The sequence below is a fragment of the Marmota monax genome, unplaced genomic scaffold (genome assembly GCF_021218885.2).
Source record: "Marmota monax isolate L192 unplaced genomic scaffold, Marmota_monax_Labrador192_F-V1.1 WCK01_AAM20220418_F8-fsc00195, whole genome shotgun sequence".
Classification (NCBI taxonomy): Eukaryota; Metazoa; Chordata; class Mammalia; order Rodentia; family Sciuridae; genus Marmota; species Marmota monax.
Window position 1 is genome coordinate 778,278 of NW_026691979.1, and position 20,295 is coordinate 798,572.

General features: G+C 46.9%; 1 protein-coding gene across 2 annotated transcripts in view; it reads left to right on the forward strand.

Moving 5' to 3' along the window:
• Csmd1 (CUB and Sushi multiple domains 1) overlaps positions 1-20,295 on the forward strand; it is a 1,167,250-nt gene that overhangs the window by 599,665 nt on the left and 547,290 nt on the right. For both annotated transcript variants that reach the window (XM_058580132.1, XM_058580135.1), the window contains exon 5: positions 393-470. In XM_058580132.1, the coding sequence (XP_058436115.1) occupies positions 393-470 (78 nt within the window). The remainder of the gene's footprint in view (positions 1-392; positions 471-20,295) is intronic.

The following is a 20,295-nucleotide window of genomic DNA, read 5'->3' on the forward strand; positions in this document are numbered from 1 at the left end:
GTGAGCAACTTCTATTTTTATCTAAAAATTTTTGCGACATAGCAAATATAGAAAACTCTGCAATCACTGTACCTAAATTGAGAGCAATCTGCCCAAACACACTGGTGAATGGTAATGATGTGTGGAATCTGCCATCCCTGTGGAACAGAGGTGTGGTGGCATAAGGTGAGCTGTGCCCTTCTTGCTTTAACTCTGCCACAACTCCTGAGAGATGCGATCTGGCTGCATCTTTGGCCTGGCATTGACTTCCCAGGCTCTCCCGTTTCCTTTCTTGCTCTGTGTCCCATTTTTAGGGGTGGGTAGGAAGGCTGTGGCTGTTAATGTCCTGAGGACAAAGCATGTGTGTGATCCCCAAGTCTCACCTGCTAATGGTTTTATTTTCTCTTTTCCAGTGAAAAAAGCAATTGAATTGAAGTCAAGAGGAGTCAAGATGCTACCCAGCAAGGACAGCAGCCATAAAAACTCTGTGTGTAAGTTCCCTTTCTTTCTCTATGAGGATGGGGACATCAGTTAAAGGGGGGCATGGAGGCGAGAATAGAGCCGGTAATAAGTAAATGCTTATTTAAATGCAAATGCTTTCCCCACTACATCTCCTCCAACTCTTCTACCTTCAGCATTGTTCTTGGGAGATGGAACAGTACTTGGTCTTGTTGGGAAAGAATGACCAATGATTCCCCTTCCTAAAGGCATCTCAGAAGTGTCCTCTCTACACCCCACGCACATCGCCACCCTCTGAGGCTAGTCTCCCAGAGTCTCCTGAGCTTCACCCTGGCAGAGGTGCTGCTGCCCGTCCTCTTCCAGCAACCCCACACCCTGGACTGCTCTTTGGCAAATGGGAGTTGGGTCTTGCCCCTCTCCTACTGAGATGCTCTTGACCATCCACTGCCTGGAGTGTTGAAGAATTTAGGGGCAGTGCTTTTTCCTTCCAAAGAGCAAACCAGAGCTGAAGATGGCCTCCTGCCCGTCCAGGAGCACATGCCCACACCAGCAGGCACGTGGTGGAGCCTCCTCCACTGTCCCCCTTGCCCAGCCGTCCTGGGGACCACCTCTGTTGCTGCTGTGCATTTGCTCCTTTCTTGGGGTGCCACCATCTCTCATGGTGGCTGCAGACTCATCCTCTGCAGCCCTTTCTGTCTTCTCCAGGATGCTCTGTGGAGAGGGAGACAGATTATTTATAATAACTATGAAAATCCATTTTATGATTGAAAGCCCTGCAGAAATGATCTCAGTTCAATGTAAGTCACATATCAAATGAAGCCCTTCTATTAAATCAATACCAGGTCCTATATCAGGTCAACTGGCTATCAGAGTGATCTGTTGGCATGACATTTAGGGAGTTTATTTATGGGAATAACTCTTCTGTCCTTATCTGGACATGCATTGGCAAATACATAAATTACACATGTGGTATTAGAAAGTGCTCCGTGCCGTCTCCAAACAGCACTGAAGTATTTTTGTCAGACATTAGCATTAATCAGTAAGTAAATGGCAAGCCATCTAAGACCAGCAGTGTAATCAATGGGAACATGTTACTTCTGTTTCTTAGAGGAAAAGATGGAAGTTCTGAACCAGAGAACCAAGGGGGCAGTAGCTGTGGAAGTTCCCATCTGATTCACGTCCAAGTTCACCCCTAATAACATTGAAACGGTATCTGTTTTGCGAGGGTGGTCATGCAGATGGACCAACGTACTTGTAAACTGTTCTGATCTGTGAAGTGCTGGGCTCCCTGCAAATCCTACCCTTGAGGAGCCTTTCCACCCCTGCGTAGAGAGAAGACTGTCCGTGGTAGGTCAACCCAGGGTGTAAAGGCAGAGAAGGAAAGCGGCCACTTGGCCTCACTGTCCTGTGTCCCTAACTGACTGTGGGAGGGGCCCTGTCAGGATGTGTCCCTGCAGGGGTGAGCCTTGAGTCAGACCTGAGGGGCCCCTTCTGCCCTCAGCTCCTGTGAATTCCTTGGCATCTTCTGAAGGCTCTTACTCGTAGTGGCACAGCCTGCGTGGATTTCCCTGGCTGATCTCATGATCTAGTCACTTACCCACAGGCGGTGCAGAGTCTCTGCCTTCAGCATGGGCCGTGTCCTTGGTCATGTCCTTCAGTGAGCCTCACTCTCTGGCCTTCACCCTCTGGAGTTGACATCCGAGCACACACACCTCTTGCACAAGTTGCACGTTGGTTCCTCCAGCTGCGGGTTTGGTGAGGACATGGCCAGACATTGCTAAGAACGCCTTGCACAGGTCTCGGGCCACTGTGGGCTTCCGTCCCATCTCCCTCTGCTCTTCTCTCCTAGAATTTTTCATTCCCTTGGCATGACGTCTTCGGTCTGTGCGTGTGGCCCTGTCCCTCTTAGGGGCCTCCTCAGAGGGAGGCCAGCCATGGCTCTCGCCCTGTGGAGTGTGAGTCTGTGCCTCAGGATGAGCCACCCAGTGCTCACCTGATAGACCCCTGGCATGGCTGGACCACAGATGACCAGCTCGGGAAGCAGAGCTGTGGATGGGACGGGCTGCTGGGGGCCCTCCTGGTGGCATGGCGGTGTGGTTCTTCAGCCTTCTCCTGGGCACCGTGCCCTGCCCGCAGCCCTCACCACGAGAATGGCCGGGCCGATGCTGTGCCTCCTAACTTAGGACATAAACACACACGGTGGGAGGATGGACAAGAACACCGGCTGACACTCCTGAGCCTGAGGTCTCTCCCCTGTACAGTTGAAGACAGATGCCTTCCCAGGGTCAGGATGGACCTGCCGTCCTCGGCTCAGATGAGCCAGCAGCCTGAGTCGGGATGCAGCGTTGGTCACCACTGTTCACGTTAAGCAGGACAGGATGGTTATTCTGCTCATTAATGTAAAGCTGCATTAAAACTGGGGAAGTTTAGCAATAAGATGCGTTGTCCCATATGCTCCTGGGGACAGTAACAACAGGACCTTATAGAATAAATGCCCCAGCATTCTCTTATGTTCAACCACTAGCCGTTTATGTATCTGCCCTTTGTTTCTGAGGGCTGTCAATGTTTTCTACCTTGAAAACAATACCTGAGGCATAATAATATTCACTCCGAGTTTCCACACAGACCTCCTGTTAATGAAGGGCCATCCATCATACACTGTCTTTCATAATGGCACTCAGTGGTTCCATTGGCCTCTGGCTTTTCCCTGGCTCAGACATAATTATGTGGAAGGACAAATTTTAAAACCTGTCGCGGTTTTTAGAACCTGCTTCGAAGTGAAGTCTCCACTAGCTCATGCACTTAAGGCCGTGATTGCAGTGCAGTGTCTGGTTATCCTCTTAAGGTGGCTTCACGGGCTCGCCCACTTCTAAAGTGCACCTGGGTCATGCTGCATGTTTCCACCGATCACTTTATTTCTTGTCTTAGTTTTCTTATATTTTGGAGTCACTGAAGAACAGGTAAAATACTAGTGGGCAGTACTCTCTTTTTACGGAAATTATAATGTGCTTCAAAAAACAGGGCTTCCCCTCTGCCTGGCAGTGTTCCTGGCCCCCTGGCTGCCTGCATGCTCACGCTTAGCTCCCGACTTCCAGCCAGGGCAGCTTCCTCCCCTCTTCACAGGCAGACTGCAGACGACCCCAGTCGTGCTTACCCTTTGGAAAGCTGTGTGCCTGGGGTCCACTTCCAGAGTGGATGGGGCAGAGTGGGTTTACGTCCTGGGCTTCACAGCCGGCCTCTGTCCTCTCCTGTTCGCCTGCCTGCCCAGGGATCTCTGGCACTCTGACGGGTCTTGAAGAAAGGCTGCTGCTCCCCACGGTTCAGTGCCCAGGGCTCTCTCTAGCATACGGCCGGCCTGCCCTCTCCCAGGTGTGTCCAAAGCCAGCCACTGACTCTACCCGGATCACCACCAAACCTCACTTGCTGTTGCAGCGACCACCCCACCTCTGCAGACTGTCTGCACCCAGAAGAGAGGGGTCTGGGTAAACTGCCAGGGAGCCTCCTCATGCCGCTGCTCCAGACCAGAGCCTCCCCACCTCCCACAGCCTCTCCGTTGCCCCTCCTCTGCCCACAGGCTGTGGGGCTGTGGTGCAGGCCTGGGACGCTCTTTTCTCCCCTGGGAGCCCCACCCTGATTCCCTCAGAGGGCCTCTCAGAGGGTGCCCCCTTGGCCTCCGGTGCCCTGGGGGCCTCTCTGGGCATCTTCCCTGAGTCTCACTGCCACCTGCCCAGGGCTTCCGCCTCCCGCTGTGCTCCATGTTCTGATGCTCAGGGACCCTACCTGGCGTGTGTCCTGGGGGGCGTGGCACACAAGCGGACCTCTCCACTGCCCTGTAAGTCCACCCTGTTCTGCCCTCTGCTGGCCGCCAGGGTGCACAGCAGGTGTTGAGTAAGTGAATTTTTGTCGATGGGGTGCTCTCCTCCTGTGGCCGTGGGACGATGAGGATGCTCAGGTTGTGCGGGTGAGGTCTCATTCACACGGCCACCGTCATGTGTTGAGGAAAGTCCAGGAGCTAGCAGGTCAATGGCCCTTTGCTGGAGGAAAGACTGTCTGTTGGGCCTCAGAGCCCTAGAAGTACGTGTTGGAGTCATGGAGGTGTTTGTTCCTGGGGAGTGCTTTCTTCAGAGAGCAGCATTTGTTGAAGGTTGAGTCAAACTAGAAATTCATTCTTTCATATTTTCAGGGGAAAACCAAATGCAGGAATCCACAGAGACCAGATGCCAAGCAGTCAGAGTTGCCAGGCCTCACGGGCACCCCTGAAGCCGGAGCACTGGGGGCCCCTGCTAGACATGTGCTGAGCCCTGGGTTGTGGGTCTTGTGCCTGCTGTGGGCATCATGAGATTCTGTGAAGGACATGGTGATTGCACAGTTCACAGGGCAGTAGGTACAGTGGTGGGGTCACCGTGCCCTCCTCCTGGGAGGCACCCCAGGACCCAGGAAATGAACTGCTCTGTGTGGGTTTCCTCACCGGTGCTGACAGTCGGTAATACAGGCTCATTGCCAGCCGCATCCTGTGCTCTTGTGGGTCAGAAGACATCCCTAGGAAGCTCACTGTGCTCTACACCACTGCTGCAGGAGTCTGCCTGGCACTGAGTCAATGACAGGGGCCTGCCTGTGCTTAGAAAGGTCCCTTGCAGAACCCCAGGTGGCTGGCCAGTGCTTCCCCAGTGGTGCCTGTGGACAGTGGATGCAGAAGGGGCTGGAGTGCAGCCATTCACAGTCCCGATGATTGGCTAGATAGGGCTTCCATGTCCCGCTACCAGGGAGTGGGAGTCATTCCACATCCCCTGATCTTAGCTGGGAGTGGTGCTGTGTGGAGTTTATGCTCTGAGACTTCATTCGGGAAATCATTCCCCACTGACATTTTCATCAGGCCATAATTTCCCAGGTAACCTGATGTATTGTTGTTCTGTTATTCCTCATGTGAGCAATCTCCAATAATTAACATGATTTGCTTCACCCATCTAAAACAAATCACATTTTGTTTCATAATGATATTGTTAAAGATCCTAGGCTTGTTATTAAGTGCCAGGGATGCCTCTAATCATCAGGGTTCCTTTTTAAAGGACATTACTGCTATCTTCGTCCTGCGTGACTTATTCGAATGGTAGTAGATTAGCGTGATTTGTCATCCTGCTTCAGAGAAAGGCTTGCCTGCCATTGCTTGGGCCAGATTCCCAGCACTGAGTGCCCCAGAACCATTGTGTAGCAGATTTCCACAGCAAGGAAAATAATTGTTACACTACCCTCTAACAGTTGTACAAAAGTTCAATAAAACAAGAGGGATAATTATCCAATCTCCTTTGCTCTGCAAAATATAATAACAGGGAGCTTTGCAGTTGTTACAGACCCTTGTTTTCTTAACAAAGATCCATGCCCATGCAGCACTGGCATGCTAGATTGGGTCTGTTGCTTCATAAATCAGGAGGAGAATTATGCAGTTGCTAAAGAGGCTTCTGCCACTGCAGGAAGATTTTGCTGAGGAGAGAGCTGCTGTCAGGACACACTGGGGAGAGAGCAGCCTCCCTCTGAACTGAAGCAGAGCTGAGGGTCCACCCAGGGTCCAGCACGCCATTGACTAAATGATTCTAAAAACAAGCGGGAGAAAAGGATCTGTTAAGATATGTCAAACAAGACACAGCCCAATTGGTCCCAGATGGTTAGATTGACTTGCAACCCTGGTAGAAATACATTGCTCTTTAAATGTCTTCAGCGTGCAGTCCTCGGACGGAGCTGACCAAGGGGAACAACTCACTGTGCACTCTTTGGTTTCAAGTAACGGGCGGGGAAGAACCCAGGGATCCTGCAGACCTGGAAGAGCTTGGTGGATCTCGCATTTCCAGGACTTACTTGTTCGAAGCTCGATGTGCCACCTGAGTCTTCATTAGGTACTATAAAATAATCTAATCTCCCACATATTCAGTGGGAAACACTGGGAATCTCCGGAAGACGGAGGATTATGGTCTTGGGGTGTCAATGCAATCCAAGCATTCCAGAAGCCCTCAGAGGAGGGAACTGCTCTGTTTTGGTAATTAAATCATCTTATATGATCACATTTTTATTAGTGAGTAACTTCAATCAGAAGCAGTAAAGACTAATATAATTAATCATTGAGCCCCTTTATCAATTAAATTAAATCTTTTCATTTTATATACAAAGAAACTAAGATAAATTAATTAGCCTGAATATTAATATAGATAAAAGCATTGGATTTAAACAATCAAGAAATACTGGTCAAGGAAACTTGAGAAAAAAAACGCACATTTCTTAAGCCCCATCATATACTTAGATCACATGATAAAGTTGTAAAGAGGAAACGGAAACGTTTGACCAAAGGTGATCAGGCAGATTATCTGTAGTTGGTTTTAAGGGCAGAGTGTGTCCCATGATATGGAAAACACAGGGCAGGCGTAGATTGAGGACAGGGTCTCGGGAAGTTCTTGCCGTCCGGGTCCTGCTGGGACTAAGCCAGCCTTCAGGTGCTGGGCTGGAGAAGCAGCACCCGCCAACCACAGGTGACCCGCTCAAAGACAGTGACCTGTCCTGTGCATTTTAAATGATGACCAAACTCTTGGTTTCACTTTTCATTTTGAAATTGTTACTGGTTCCCAGGGATTTGCAAAAAAGTTTCAGGGAACCCTTGTGACTTTTACCCAGTTTCCCTGGTGGCCCCAACTTGTATAATGACAAAACAGATCAAAGTTGAAAAGTTGACATTGGAACCATCTGCACAGATTTCTAAGGTCTATGCTCACTTTTAAGATTTGTACTCACTCTGTATGTGTGTGTGTGTGTGTGTGTGAGTGTGTTTAACTGCAGCTGCACCATATGCACAGACTCCTGTGTCCTCCGCTGCAGACAAGACCCTGGGCTCCATCCACAGGGCCCCCTGATGCAGTCCTCTTTATAGACACATTCCTCATCCACCAGCGGTGACCACGAATCCATTCTCCATCTGTATTTTATGACTTCAAGGATGACATATAAATAGAATCATGTAGTATGTGATTTGGGGGATTGGCTCTGTCACTCAGTGTGACTCCTTTGAGGTCCATCTGAGTCTTTCCATGCATCCAAACCTCCCTCCTTTGGCTGGGCTGATGCCATGGGCCATGGTTTGTTTAATCATTGACCCACTGGCTGATGTTGGGATTGGCTGCAGTTTGGGGGTGATTATGAATAAATCTGCTATAAACATTTATGTACAAGATTTTGTGTCTTCATTTCTCCTAGATAGATGCCTAGGAGTTTCATTGCTGGTTCATATGATAATTGCATGTTTAATTTTATAAGTAATTACCAAACTGGTTTCCAAGAGGATGTACCCTTTTACATTTCAACCAGTAAGGTAGGCATAATCTAGTTTCTCACCATCCTCACCAGCAGTTGGTGTTATCACAATTGTTTTTCCATTTTGGTTGTTTTGATAGGTGGGTAGTAGGTGATGGTCTTAATCTGCATTTTCTTAATGACTCATGAGGACCTCATGTGCTAACTTGCATGCAGTTATCTTCCCAGTGAAAGGTTTATTCACATATTTTGAGCACTTTCTATTTTGATTTTTTTCTTGTGATTTTTTTCACATTCTATGAAGGGTCTTTTGAAGAAAGAACCTCTTATTTAGTTGATAGATTTCAATCTTAAAGCGCACACACACATACACACACACACACATACACACACAGCTTCTGGCTTCTCTTAGAAGGAGCAGGACTTACCAACACAGGGCCCACAGTCACACATGGCATCAGAAGGGATGGATGGAAGAAGAGCATGGTGGCCACAGGGCCAGGACCTGGGCCTATGGGACAGCAGTTGTTTCCACTCACAGCCCCAATGCTGCAGTGGATAGGGCTGCTGAAACTAAGTCAATCTGTTTCCATGGAGCTCAAATAAACGGTGTTAATCCAGAAACAAGAGGATTTGAACTGTAACCTCTGAAGTGTAACTCAGATGATGAGGAGCAAAGGAAAGATCTTTTACACATTCCTACTCATATTTTTCAGTATCCTTGATCTTTAATTTCTAGTTTGGTCCTGTACGTGGGGACTAAGGCAGACAGCTCACTTTCCCTTACTGACTTTGTTGTTTTATCTGCAAAATGGAACAGTCCTGATAAAAGTCATCATGGATATATAATGATGATTTTAATTTTTAAAAGTGCTCACTTTTTTAAACATTCTGTTCAAATTAGTTATCATACTAATTGGATTAAACTAGATCATTTAGTTACAGTGATTATTTATTTTGTTTGCTCATATCCCTGGAGTTCAATGCATTTACGTGATTTTCACAAAGAAAAAAACAAATAGAAGTGCTCAGTGGTAGAAGAAAAACAAGTCTTCTTTTACGATATGTGAAATTATGTGGCAAGTCAAGGAGATCAGCTAAGATTAGCACATTGAATAATTAGTGAAGTGCTTTGGAGATGGAAAATACCAGGTTTTATAAGCACTACATATTACAATTATTAGAATTCTTCTAAGGAGTTCAATTTTCTTGTTTAAATTGCCTATTTCATAGATTGAACTGTCAATTTGAAAAGCACATAAAATAACATAACTGTATGATATTCAAATAAGATACTTTTATTGTATATCTTGGAAAATCATAGCTTTAAGTAAAAATTCAAGTTGAGTAACATGTTACATCCCCACTGAGAAATCCTCAAAGCTTGTTCACGAAAAGGGACGCAGGTCAGGTCTTGTGCAATTCTCTGTCATCCTCTGCCATTGGGAACAATGATCTTGGATTTTTAATCACACTTTTTTGGAAGAGCTAATTTGTGCTTAATTTTTTAAATGATTGAAAATAATTAAAAGATACTAAATGCACTAGGTGAATATATATTGGATAAAAAATACATAAGTAATTTTTACAATGTTACAAAAAGTACCATTGTAAGTCACTGTATTATGTGTTGAATACATGCAGAAAGGGGTTTGGCTATCATCAACCAAACTGCCATTTGTCTTAGTTTTAGCCACAATTTACTAGCATCCATCAGAAAATTATCTATTCATTTTTGACCTAACTTTACTTTGCATTACATGCTCCTTACTTTACAATCCTATATTTAAACTAAGTGCTGTTCAATGAACACTCCCATTTCTATTTTTACTCCCCTTTGCAATGCAAATGACAAACTAAAATCTCTTCTCTTGATGATCTTTGTAAAGTATATGAAAAAATTTCTTGAGTACTTTCATTTATCAAAATAATAATTTTCTTTTATCTGCTTGAAAACCAGTGAACAAATATTCTATGTTCATTCTCTTCTGTATCTGTGATAAACCTAATTATTTTAAGATAAAACTAGGTTTGTACTTCTCATGATTTTTGCATTAATATTCAATCTAGGGAGAGGATTAATTGGAGTGCAATTTATTAAAGTGAGGCTTAGCGTACAGGAAAATTTGAGCAATTCCTTTTATTTTTTGTTATTCAGCATTTCTTAAGGGAAGTTAAGTATTTTTGGTTAAAGACATCAATTTGCAAATTCTTCATGAGAGCACCACAGTTTTAATTGGATTAATACCCTTGCTCACGTTTCAGGACTACAGATTTCCCTGTGTCTATAAGGTAAATGGTTTCTGCTTGCGTTCTTTTAGTTTTGCTCCCCTGACCCCTGTTCTTCATTTATTTAATTAATGGACTTTATTTCAAGAGTAGTTTTAAGCTCACAGTGTAGAGAGTGGAGGGTGCAGGGAGTTCCCGAAGGCACGTCTCCTCTAGTGCACACCACCTACCCACGGTCAATGTGCCCACCTAAGCAGTACCTTTGCCACAGCTGATGAACCCTCATTGACACATCCTCATGGTCCAAGTCTACACTTTGTATTAGGATTCACTTTGGGTCTCACACATTCTGTGGCTTTGGATGAATGTATGCTGACCTGCGTCCACCATCACAGTGTCCTACAGAGTTGCTTCAATGTCCTGAAGTCCTCTGCTCTGCCTCTTCTTCCCTTGCTCCCTGGAGTCCTGGTCTTTCACTTCTCCAGGGTTTGGGCTGTTCTAGAACGTCATGTGGCTGGGAGATTGTCTTCTTTTGCTTAGCAATGGACATTCACATTTCCTCCGTCTTACGTGCCATTACAGCCTGTCTTGGTTTTGATTGCTAAATAATCCTCCACTGTCCAGATGTGGTAGTACCCCCGTCTCCCCATCTGTTCACCTACCAAGAGGCATCTTCATTGCTTCCGAGTTTGGGCAGTTATGAGTAAAGCTGCTCCTGTATCTCCATGTACAGGTTTTTGTGTACACATAAATTTTCAACTCCTGTGGAATGACTGCTGCAAGTGGATGGCAAGTGGATGTTGTGGGAAACTGTTCCAGAGTGGCTGTGTGTTCTGCACACCCTAGAGGGCGAGGCAGCCTACTGCTGCACACAGATCCAGGATCTGGCGTCGGGGTCTGGATTTGGGCCAGGCTAAAGGGTGGTGGCATCTCACGGGTATTTAAATTGCCGATGCCCTTGTGGTGTGTGCTGTTGGGCATCTTTCCATTTGCCTGAGGACTGTCTGTGTGTCATCTCTGGCAAGTGAAGGTCCAGGTCTTTTGCCCATTTTTAGCTATATTCTTCTTCACTACTGAGTCTTGAAACTTCTTTGCCTGGTTTTGATAACAGATATGTGTTTTTCAAATATTTTCTTCTTTTCCTTGGCTTATATTCTCATTCTCTTTACTATGTCTGTTGCAGAATTGGTTTTTAACTTAACTAAGTCCAGCTTGTCATTTTTTTATGTGGATTATATCTTAGTTGCTGTATCTGAAAGGTCATTACCAAATCCAGGGCCATGTAGGTTTTCTGTGATGTTTTTTTTTTTTTAGAAGTTTTATATTTTATGTTTAGGTCTGTGATCAATTCTGATTTGATTTTTGTGAAGGGTGTGAGGTCTCTGTTTACATTCTCCTCCTCCTCTTCCTCCTTCTCCTCCTCCTTTTCAAGAGATATTGAGTTGTTCAGCACCATTTCTGAAAAAACAAAACAAAACAAAAAAAAAACCTTTGTTCTCCCCATTAACTTGGCTTTTTGACTTTGCCAAATGTGGTTGGTTCTGTCATTGGGCCTTTTTCTTGGCTCTGCTTTGTGTTCATTGTTCTGTTTTCTTTTTCTCCCAGAAGCCACTCGGCATTGGTTGATCTCTTCAGCTTTACAGTGGTCTCCACTCTTGTAGCACAGCAGAATCTGTGTCGGGTGAATTTTACCAAGAAAATTTTAAACGTAAAGAATTTTAGATTGAAGACAAAGGAGAAACTGAGAATTCTGGAGAGATCTTGTAGGAGGCCTCTGAATTTCCGTTCACTGGAAAATCTAGGGACTATGTATTTTCTCCAAGAGTCTTTTTTCAACATGTTATTGTGTAAATAATGGTTACAAATGCTTGTGAACATTTATTAAGCACATACATTGTAACAAAATTCTATGGACATTATAGGAAGTATTTTTATAGATCTTCCAAATGGAATCACTAGCCCCATTTTTATTAGGAAATAAAGGCATTTGGATTGGATGATTTGCTGTAACTCACGTAGCAGATCTGGTGCCTAGGGTCTGAAAGCAGAGGCTGCAGGTGGAGCTCTGTGTTCACATGCTTAGCATGTACGAGGCCCTGGGTTCAATACCCAGCACACAACAACACAAATAAGAGCTATCTGAATGCAAAGCGCCTCTGTATAGTGCATTATTCCTTTATAAGCATCACTGGTGAATAAACTTCTTCTTGGTATTTACAAGAGTTAAAACATTTAAAATGGATGCTTTACAGCTCTATTGTTTTCAGTTTCAAAATAAACAATATCCACGCTTTCAGATAAAACGGCACTATTGAGTACATTCACTTAATTATGAAACAAGTACTTATCATGCCCAAGTTGTGCCAGGTACACATGCATTTCTTATCTGTCTAAATACGAGGTCTCACAGTCACTTCTAGGCAGATTCACAGACCAGACATTCATTGATCCCCTCTAGTGACCTCCCTTAACAATAGAAAGCATTGACTCAGCAAGTATGGAAATACACTGGGTGGTTTAGTCAGCTTTCTCGCTGCTGTGATGGAAAGATCTAACCAGAACAATTTTAGGGAAGAAAGGTTTAATTGAGAGCTCATGGTTCCAGAGGCCTCGGTGCATAGAAGGCTGGCTCCATTTGTTGGGACTCAAGGTGAGGCTGGACATCAAGGCATGAGAGAATGTCAAAGGGAAGTGGCTCACGTCCTGATCAGAGAGCAGAGTTGGTGAATCTCCACTTGTCAGATACAAACATTACCCCAAAGCTTTGCACCCAGTTCCCACCTCCTGCAGCCCCACCCTGCCCACCCTCAGCTACCACCCAGGTAATCCCTACCAGAGGATTAATTCACTGGCTGTGTGTAGACTCTCACAGCCCCATCATTTCTCCTCGGAGCCTTCTTGCATCGCCTGCACCTGTGAGCTTCTGGGGGACCCCTCATCTAAACCATAACACTGGGCGATATCAGAATCCTCAGACTCAAAAGGAAGAAGCCTTAAAATTCAGATAAGCGATGGAGATGAGTAGAAAGGGAAAGCAAGGGCACAGGTCTGGACGGGCATTTGTTCTGCTGCTCTTGGGCCCCTTGTGACAGCTCAGGAAGGTTGCCGGAGGGGGGCTCTCTCCTGAGAAGGCCAACATTTCCAGGCCGGACTTTGCCATGACAGAAGGCTCTGCAGCTTTGGGTAGCTGGCTCCGTGGGCCACCAGCCCTCAGTGGAGTGGCAGGCTCAGCATGGGTTTTCAGAGCCACCATTGAAAACAGAACTCAAAGGTGGCTGGGGGCTTCAGAGGGACACCTGAGACAGCAAGCAGCTGACTGAAACTGGAAGAGAAACAGCGTGTCCACGGGGAGTACCCCCGAGACAGAAGGAGGACCCTGAGCCCAGCTAGTTGGCCATTGTGGACAGATTTCATCATGTCATCTCTTTCCCAACAGTGGCCCTCCTTCCGTAACGTATTTTGAAGGTCAACATACAGTCCACACGTAGAAATGGGTTGAAGGTCCCTCCAGCCATGGTTTGCCTGGTCTCCATGGACAGGGCAGCAGAGGAACAGCCTGCCCCTGTCAACTGAGCAGGTGGATTTTGACCATCCTTCATACAACATCAGAGCACTGTAGGGTCCATTTGGCGACTCCATTTTTGGTTGTGTTACAGATACTAAGGCAGACATAACCCTGACAGCCCGAGGAGGACTCCATGGCCCCCAGGACTTTCTGTGCCTCCTTTAGAGGAGCGAGTAGGAGGGGAGCTGCCCAGGGCGCGCAGTGCTCCTGTTGGCACACTTGGGTATCATTCTCCATCTGATGGCAGACGCGGGATATGCTATATGCAATGCTCGTGTGTCCTCCTCATTATTTGTTTTGACTATGAGCTTTACTTGTTTTATTGAAGTTACGTTTAACCTATACAGATAGCTTTATTGGGGTACAATTCACTTACCCTACAGTTTACCCATTCAAGCAGTACCATTTAGCAGTTTCAGTGTTTTCCCAGATCAGTGCCAAGCCATGACTCTAAGTCCATAAGATTTCCCTATTCTGACATTACATACAGCAAGGGGTGGGCCAGAGTGTTCTCAGCAGCATGTGCCCGGTGTGTGACAGTCTCCACGGTCCAAGTAGGTCTGGGTCCTACTTCTCATCCGCAATCATACAGAACACCAGTCCAGCAACAGGAGCCTGGGGACAGGAGAAAATGAGGATACCTTGTCACTGTAGGGAAATCAGTCTACCCACGGGCAGCCGGGAGGAGATGGAGCCCAGTGTTTTGGGAGGCATCAATCTGTAGTATCTTTCCCATTGCATGGAGTTGGGCAGAGAAAGGGAGAGAAGCAGATATGAATTTTAATATCTTTTTTTGGGCAAGGGGTGAGTACTGGGGATTGATTTCAGGGGCACTCAACCACTGAGCCATATGCCCAGCCCTACTTTGTATTTTATTTAGAGACAGGGTCTCTGCTACTTAACACCTCACTTTTTCAGAGGCTGTCTTTAAACTCGTGATCCTCCTGCCTCAGCCTCCCAAGCCACTGAAATTATAGGTGTATACCACTGCACCTGGCAATTTCAAAGATCTTACTAAATTATAACAGATTTTTCTTGATTAAATATGCATTCCTTTGCTGCAAATCTTGGAATCATTCTAGGGGCTTTAATAAATAATCAATTTATTAATTAACTTTTGTTATGCTGGGGATGGATTTCTTGGTCTAAGCATACTAGACAAGACTCTACCACTGAGCTGCATTTTCCCAGCCTCACCAGAGACTTTTAATAGTTACTTTTGTTTTGAAATATTTTTAATCAATTTTACCAATTCAAGGGACTGTGAAGCTGCTAAAATGTAATACGAGGGGTCTCTCTGGGAATCATTGAGTTCTACTGCTCGCATTTTTAAGAGTGGAACTCAGTGTGACGTGTTCACACGTGTTCATGGCAAGCTGGGTGACATCACTCAGCTGCTCCCCCCACTTCCCATCCTTCCCCCCTCTTCTACTTTCATGAGGTCCCCCATTTTTTAATTACTCATTTTCATTTTGGTCTAATTTCTTTATATGAGAGAAAACATATGAAGACTTCCTGAGTCTGGCTTATTTCATTTAGCAAGATGTTCTCTATTTCCATCCATTTACCATTAAATGCCACAATTTCATTCTTCTTGATGACTGAGTGATACTTCATTGTGTATCTATACCATATTTCTTTATCTGCTCATCTGTTGAAGGACACCTACGTTGGTTCCACAGCTTGGCTATTATGATTGTGCTGCTATAACATTGATGTAGCTGTGTCACTCTATTATGCTGATTCTAATTTTGTAGATGAGTACCAAGGAGTGGGATAGCTGGGTCATATGGTGGTTCTGTTCCTGGTTTTCTGAAGACTCTCTAAACTATTTTCCAGAATGGTTGTGTTATCATTGAGGTGTCCATCTGGGGTCCAGGTCCTTATTGTTCCAAACAAAGAATTGAGCAAGACACGGACAAGTAACAGGGAAAATAAAGGTTTGTTGAACTTGCAGGTAGTACTCTATAGGGTAGAGTGGAGTGGTCCAAGAGAGAGAGAGAGAGACTCAAGCCCAGTGTCTAGAAAGCAGTGTCTTATATGCTATGCTCTGAGGCATTCTCTTCCTTATATGGACCTGATTAAAGACCTTATCCTACCTGCCCCTGTTGGGTACCTTATGATAGCTGATGAGAACATTCTCCAAATTTCCCCCATTGGTTCCTTTAGAACCTAATCAGAATACTGTTCACTTTACCCCTTTTGGTCATTTTAGCAGACTAAGCCTGTGGTGGGAGTTATTGTGGTGATAGGTCCTCGAGGTGTGAGTTGTCATGGCAGTGGGACATGACTCCTCTCCCTGTCCTGTCCTCCAGGGGCATCTTTTTGTGCCCTGCCTCCACCATCTTGGAGGTCCTGAACTCCTGCCTAATGGTTGCACTAGTTTGCTGCCCTCCAACAACCTTCTCCCAGCGTTTGTTCATAGCTTTATCCAGCTACAACTCATGGACCACCCAACCCGTCCACTTAGAGTGCACATTCCGTGGTGTCAGTAGAGTCCCACCTCAGGGCAACCATCAGCAGAACATTTTGGGCACCTCAGAAGGAAACCTGTGACTTCAGCCCCTGCCCCACCTGAAGTATGGCGCATTCCCTGTCTCTATAGACTTTCCTACTCCAGGTAACCACAGGTGGCCTTTGTGGCTGGCTACTGTCACTTCACAGAAAGCTCTGAAATGAGCTCTTGGTGAGGCCCCACTGCCTGCCTTCCCCCTTTGCTCCTGCCCAGGGCCATTCGCCTTGCTGTGCTGTGGCTTCCAGTGGGCGGCCCCCACGTGGGTATGGGAAAGACTCTCCTTCCTGGGGGTCACCCGCATAGTACAGGCAAAACTCTGCCTCACCCTCTTGGGTGCTGGCCAACCTGATGGATGAACGGGAGGGAAAACACACCTCTATCAGCACGAGCTCCAGAGCCCAGGAGCCTAAAAGGGCAGGGAGATCCGAAGAGCACTTGGAGTCTGTCACTTATAATCAAAACCAGACAAAGATCAGTGAGCTGCGTGAGGAGCAGGCGTGTGCACATGGGCTGGGGCAGGGGCCCTCGGTCAGAGGGAGAAGGAGCTGGGAAGATAAGGCTCGTTGGAGGAGGTTTGTTGGCAGATTTCCTGGGCCTCCATGTCCTGCACTGAGGATAAGCCTTACCAGCTCCTCCAGGTACAGACAAGGTGTCCTGCACATGGGGATTTTATCCCATTTTTAAGAAAAGAATGGCATCAGCATGCTCTTCCTGCAGCTGTTGTTATCAAAGGCCTTTACCAGCATATTTGGGGTTGCATGCTCTTAACCAGCAGGCACAGTGACTCCCTTGCTCCATCATGGAAGCCGACTTCAAGGCCGTGGTGTCCGGTCCCCCTGCTGCCTCTCAAGGAGAGGGCTTGGGCAGTGCTTTTGAGCTGGCCTTGCAAAGCCCATTATCCATGGAGCCAGCCACTCTAACAGGGCCACACTCTGACTTGACAGAAACAGCCCAGGCTTCACTTCAAATGGTAATTTGATGTGGCTTAGTGAGAGTCTAGGAATGTGTGCAGTGGAAAAGACAATTAGGCTGCTGAGTCATTAAACTCAACTGCATTGGGTACAATCAGCCCTGAGGCCACTTTGTTTTGTGTCACTATTTTTGGTATGTGCCAAGAACAATGGTTTCACTTTTGCAATTTGGGATCAGATCTTAACAATAATGTAAGTGTTGCTGAAACCTGACATCAGAGGGATCACTCCCCAATCCACCCACGCACTTCTATAAGGAACCCAGCAAATTGGTTTGTAATGAGTGGAGAGTGCTGCCCCTTGAAGTGAGCAAGTGGTCCTGTGGCGGAGCTCTCTGTCTCAGCTCCTCAGGGCCACAGTCAACTTGCTGGCCACACTTTGTTCCAAAGGCCCTTTGTCAGTCAGTGCTTCTGTGTTCTCCTCCTTGCTGCACAATGGCAGCAGAGACTTTGGAACTGCAGTAAGCTGTGTAAGCCTGGTGAACGTGGAAGGTGCTCTGGTGGGGATGCTAGGGCTGGCACGGTGACCCACAGCTGTCCGAAGGGGCAAGCAGGTGGTGCTGCAGCAGTGCCCGAGGATGTTTTCTTTGGTTTAAAATAACTTTCATAAAGTGCTAAAACGCCCTCCTTTTGAAGGAGCCCTGACAGGTCACCCGTCAGCCCCAGGGGAAAGGTGGGTTCTCACTCTGAATCCCCCACAGGAAGAGTCTCACACAGTTTAGTGTAATTGCTTTAGAAGGAAGTGGCAGTGGTGCCAAGTGCCACCCAGAATAAACAGCTCCCTCGTGACTCTCTGAAGAAGAGAAGGAGAACAAAGGAAAGAACTGTCTTAAAGGCTCCATCCCTCTTCCAGGTCCACAGGCCGTCCTGGGATCACTAAAGATGTGATTAACTATTGACAGACGCTTTGGAGACAGCACAGAGCTGGTGCAGATGGCCAGCAGCTCACCCCCTACACTTGTGGTCCCCCAGCACCTCCAAGCTTCTCTGGTCAAGGTGTGAGGATTTAAGGAAGAAAGAGATGGATTAAAGCATTGTTCTGAGTTACAGAATTTCACTGGCATCTGTGACCTCTACATCATCTGCTAGTTTTACAAGGCATATGTGCTTTGGATAGACATTTGCGTTTGCATTTTACAAAGTTTAGTGTTTTCTTCTTAAAGATAAACTTCCAGAACAAAATAATTGAGTTTTTCCCAGCCCCAGGCCCAAGATCCCTAAATATAAGCAGCTATAGGATCCCCGTAACAATGTGGCTCCGAGCAAAGGTGGGCCACAGGGCTGAAGCTCCGTCCACCTGCGGCACCCCCAACCCCTGGAGCTGCTTCCTAGCTCCACCACTGGGGCATGCATGGGAGCCTCCCTTGCTCCTTTTACATTTTCTTGGGATGGAACCCAGGACCTCTTGCGTGGTGTACTAGGTGAGCACTCTGTCACTGAGCTTCATCCCAGCCCTTTTTATTTTGTACTCTATTTTGTAAGGGGACCTCCCTAAGTGTTCAAAACCATCCTTAAAACTGGATCCTCCTGCATTTTCCTCCAGAGCAGCCAAGAGGACCTCACCCCTGCTGCTCCTTCTGTCACTCTTTTGACCCACTGCATGCTCCTGGCCACCCGTCACAGTGTTGCTGCAGGTGGCTTCCCACCTACCTGATCTGGGCGGGTGTGTCTTCTAATAGCAGAGGTAAAAGTTGTGTATCTATTCAAGAAGCACTTTTAAATAGCTCTAGGTAGTTACTGAGTCACTGTCTTATATAAACAGCTTGAACTGAAACTTTTCAAGGACAGAAATACCCTATGCACTTTTCAGGGGTATTCTTACACATTATGTGTATAATGCCCATGTGCCCATTTCATCATCTCAGGCTTGGCAGAAATGTGGTTCATCCCTGTGCCCACACGTGTGCATGACTTCTCAGCCTTCCACCGGGGCCAGCCTTCTCAGCCAGCAGGTTTCCTGCATAGTGTCTGACTCTCATGGATTGGGAGGGCCTCTGGACTATGAGTGTGTGGTTAAGGTGTATGGGTTTCTGAGACACAAAGGTTTTCAGACATTTTATAACATTTAATATGATAAAAAAAAAGTGAAACGTATCTGTAGGATTAGCACTAGGTTTACTGTATGGGTTAAGGTGTATGGGTTTCAAAGGTTTTCAGACATTTTATAACATTTAATATGATAAAAAAGTGAAACATATCTGTAGGATTAGCACTAGGTTTACTGGGTGCCTGCAATGTGCCATTCATGGCGTGTGGGTACAAGATGCCGTCCACTGTTTGAGATCAGTCCTGCCACACAGGTCCACCTCCACTGCCATTTCAGACTAGAACCCTGTTCCTAGGGACTTGCCCCAGGGCCACAAAGCTGGGGAGTAGTGCTCAGGGCAGGGCCTAACTCCACCCTCTGACTCTAGCCTTCCTGTTTATGGCAGGACTTGATGCAGGGTGGACAGAGAAGGAGGGGCTGAGGTGTCAAGCACAAGACATGAAATATCCCAGGTGGAGCTAGGCCATGGAAACCAAGCGTGCCCCCGTGTGAGTGTGAGAAGACACGCACCCTAGGAGAAATCTCTTCTAGAACTCACGCCGAGGTTTCTTGCTGGTTCTGAAGATACATCAAATACACCCCCCCACACACACACACACACACGTACATACATATATGACCCTGTCTTAGAATAGAGATTCGCGTGCTATAACCTTCAATTACTAATTAATAATAACGTAGGTCTGTGCCTCTGATGTCCAGCACTGCCATGGCGATAGGGTAGCAAGCAGGATGAGAGAGGTCCCCTCACCAGGTCTCCTCGCCTGGAAGATGGCAGGAGGGGTCGGAGACACACCCCAGGACGTGGATTTCCACCGTGGAGCGTGCTGAGCAAGACCCTGAAGCTCATGCTCACGGGTGAGCGTTCCTGGCCGCAGCCCCACGCGGCAGCCCAGCGGCTCGGAGCAGGCATTTGTCCTCGCAGTCTGAGGCTGCAGGTCCCAGGTCCACGGCCAGATGGGGTGCGAGGTGAGGCTGATTCTTCTTGTTCGGACACCAGTCCCACAAGAGGTCTCTACCCACGAGGGCCCATCCTACCCTGACCACCTCCCAAAGGACCCACCTCCAGATGCCACCTTGGGGGCTAGGGACTTCCACCAAGGCACTGGGGGATGCAGACCTCCAGGCCTCAGCTCCCACCTCCTGCAAAGCCTGGTCTTCCCACCAGGGGTCTCCCTTCAGTGTAAGGCGAGCACCCCTGTGTATGGCGTCCTTACTCAGGAGACCACCTGCAGGAGGGC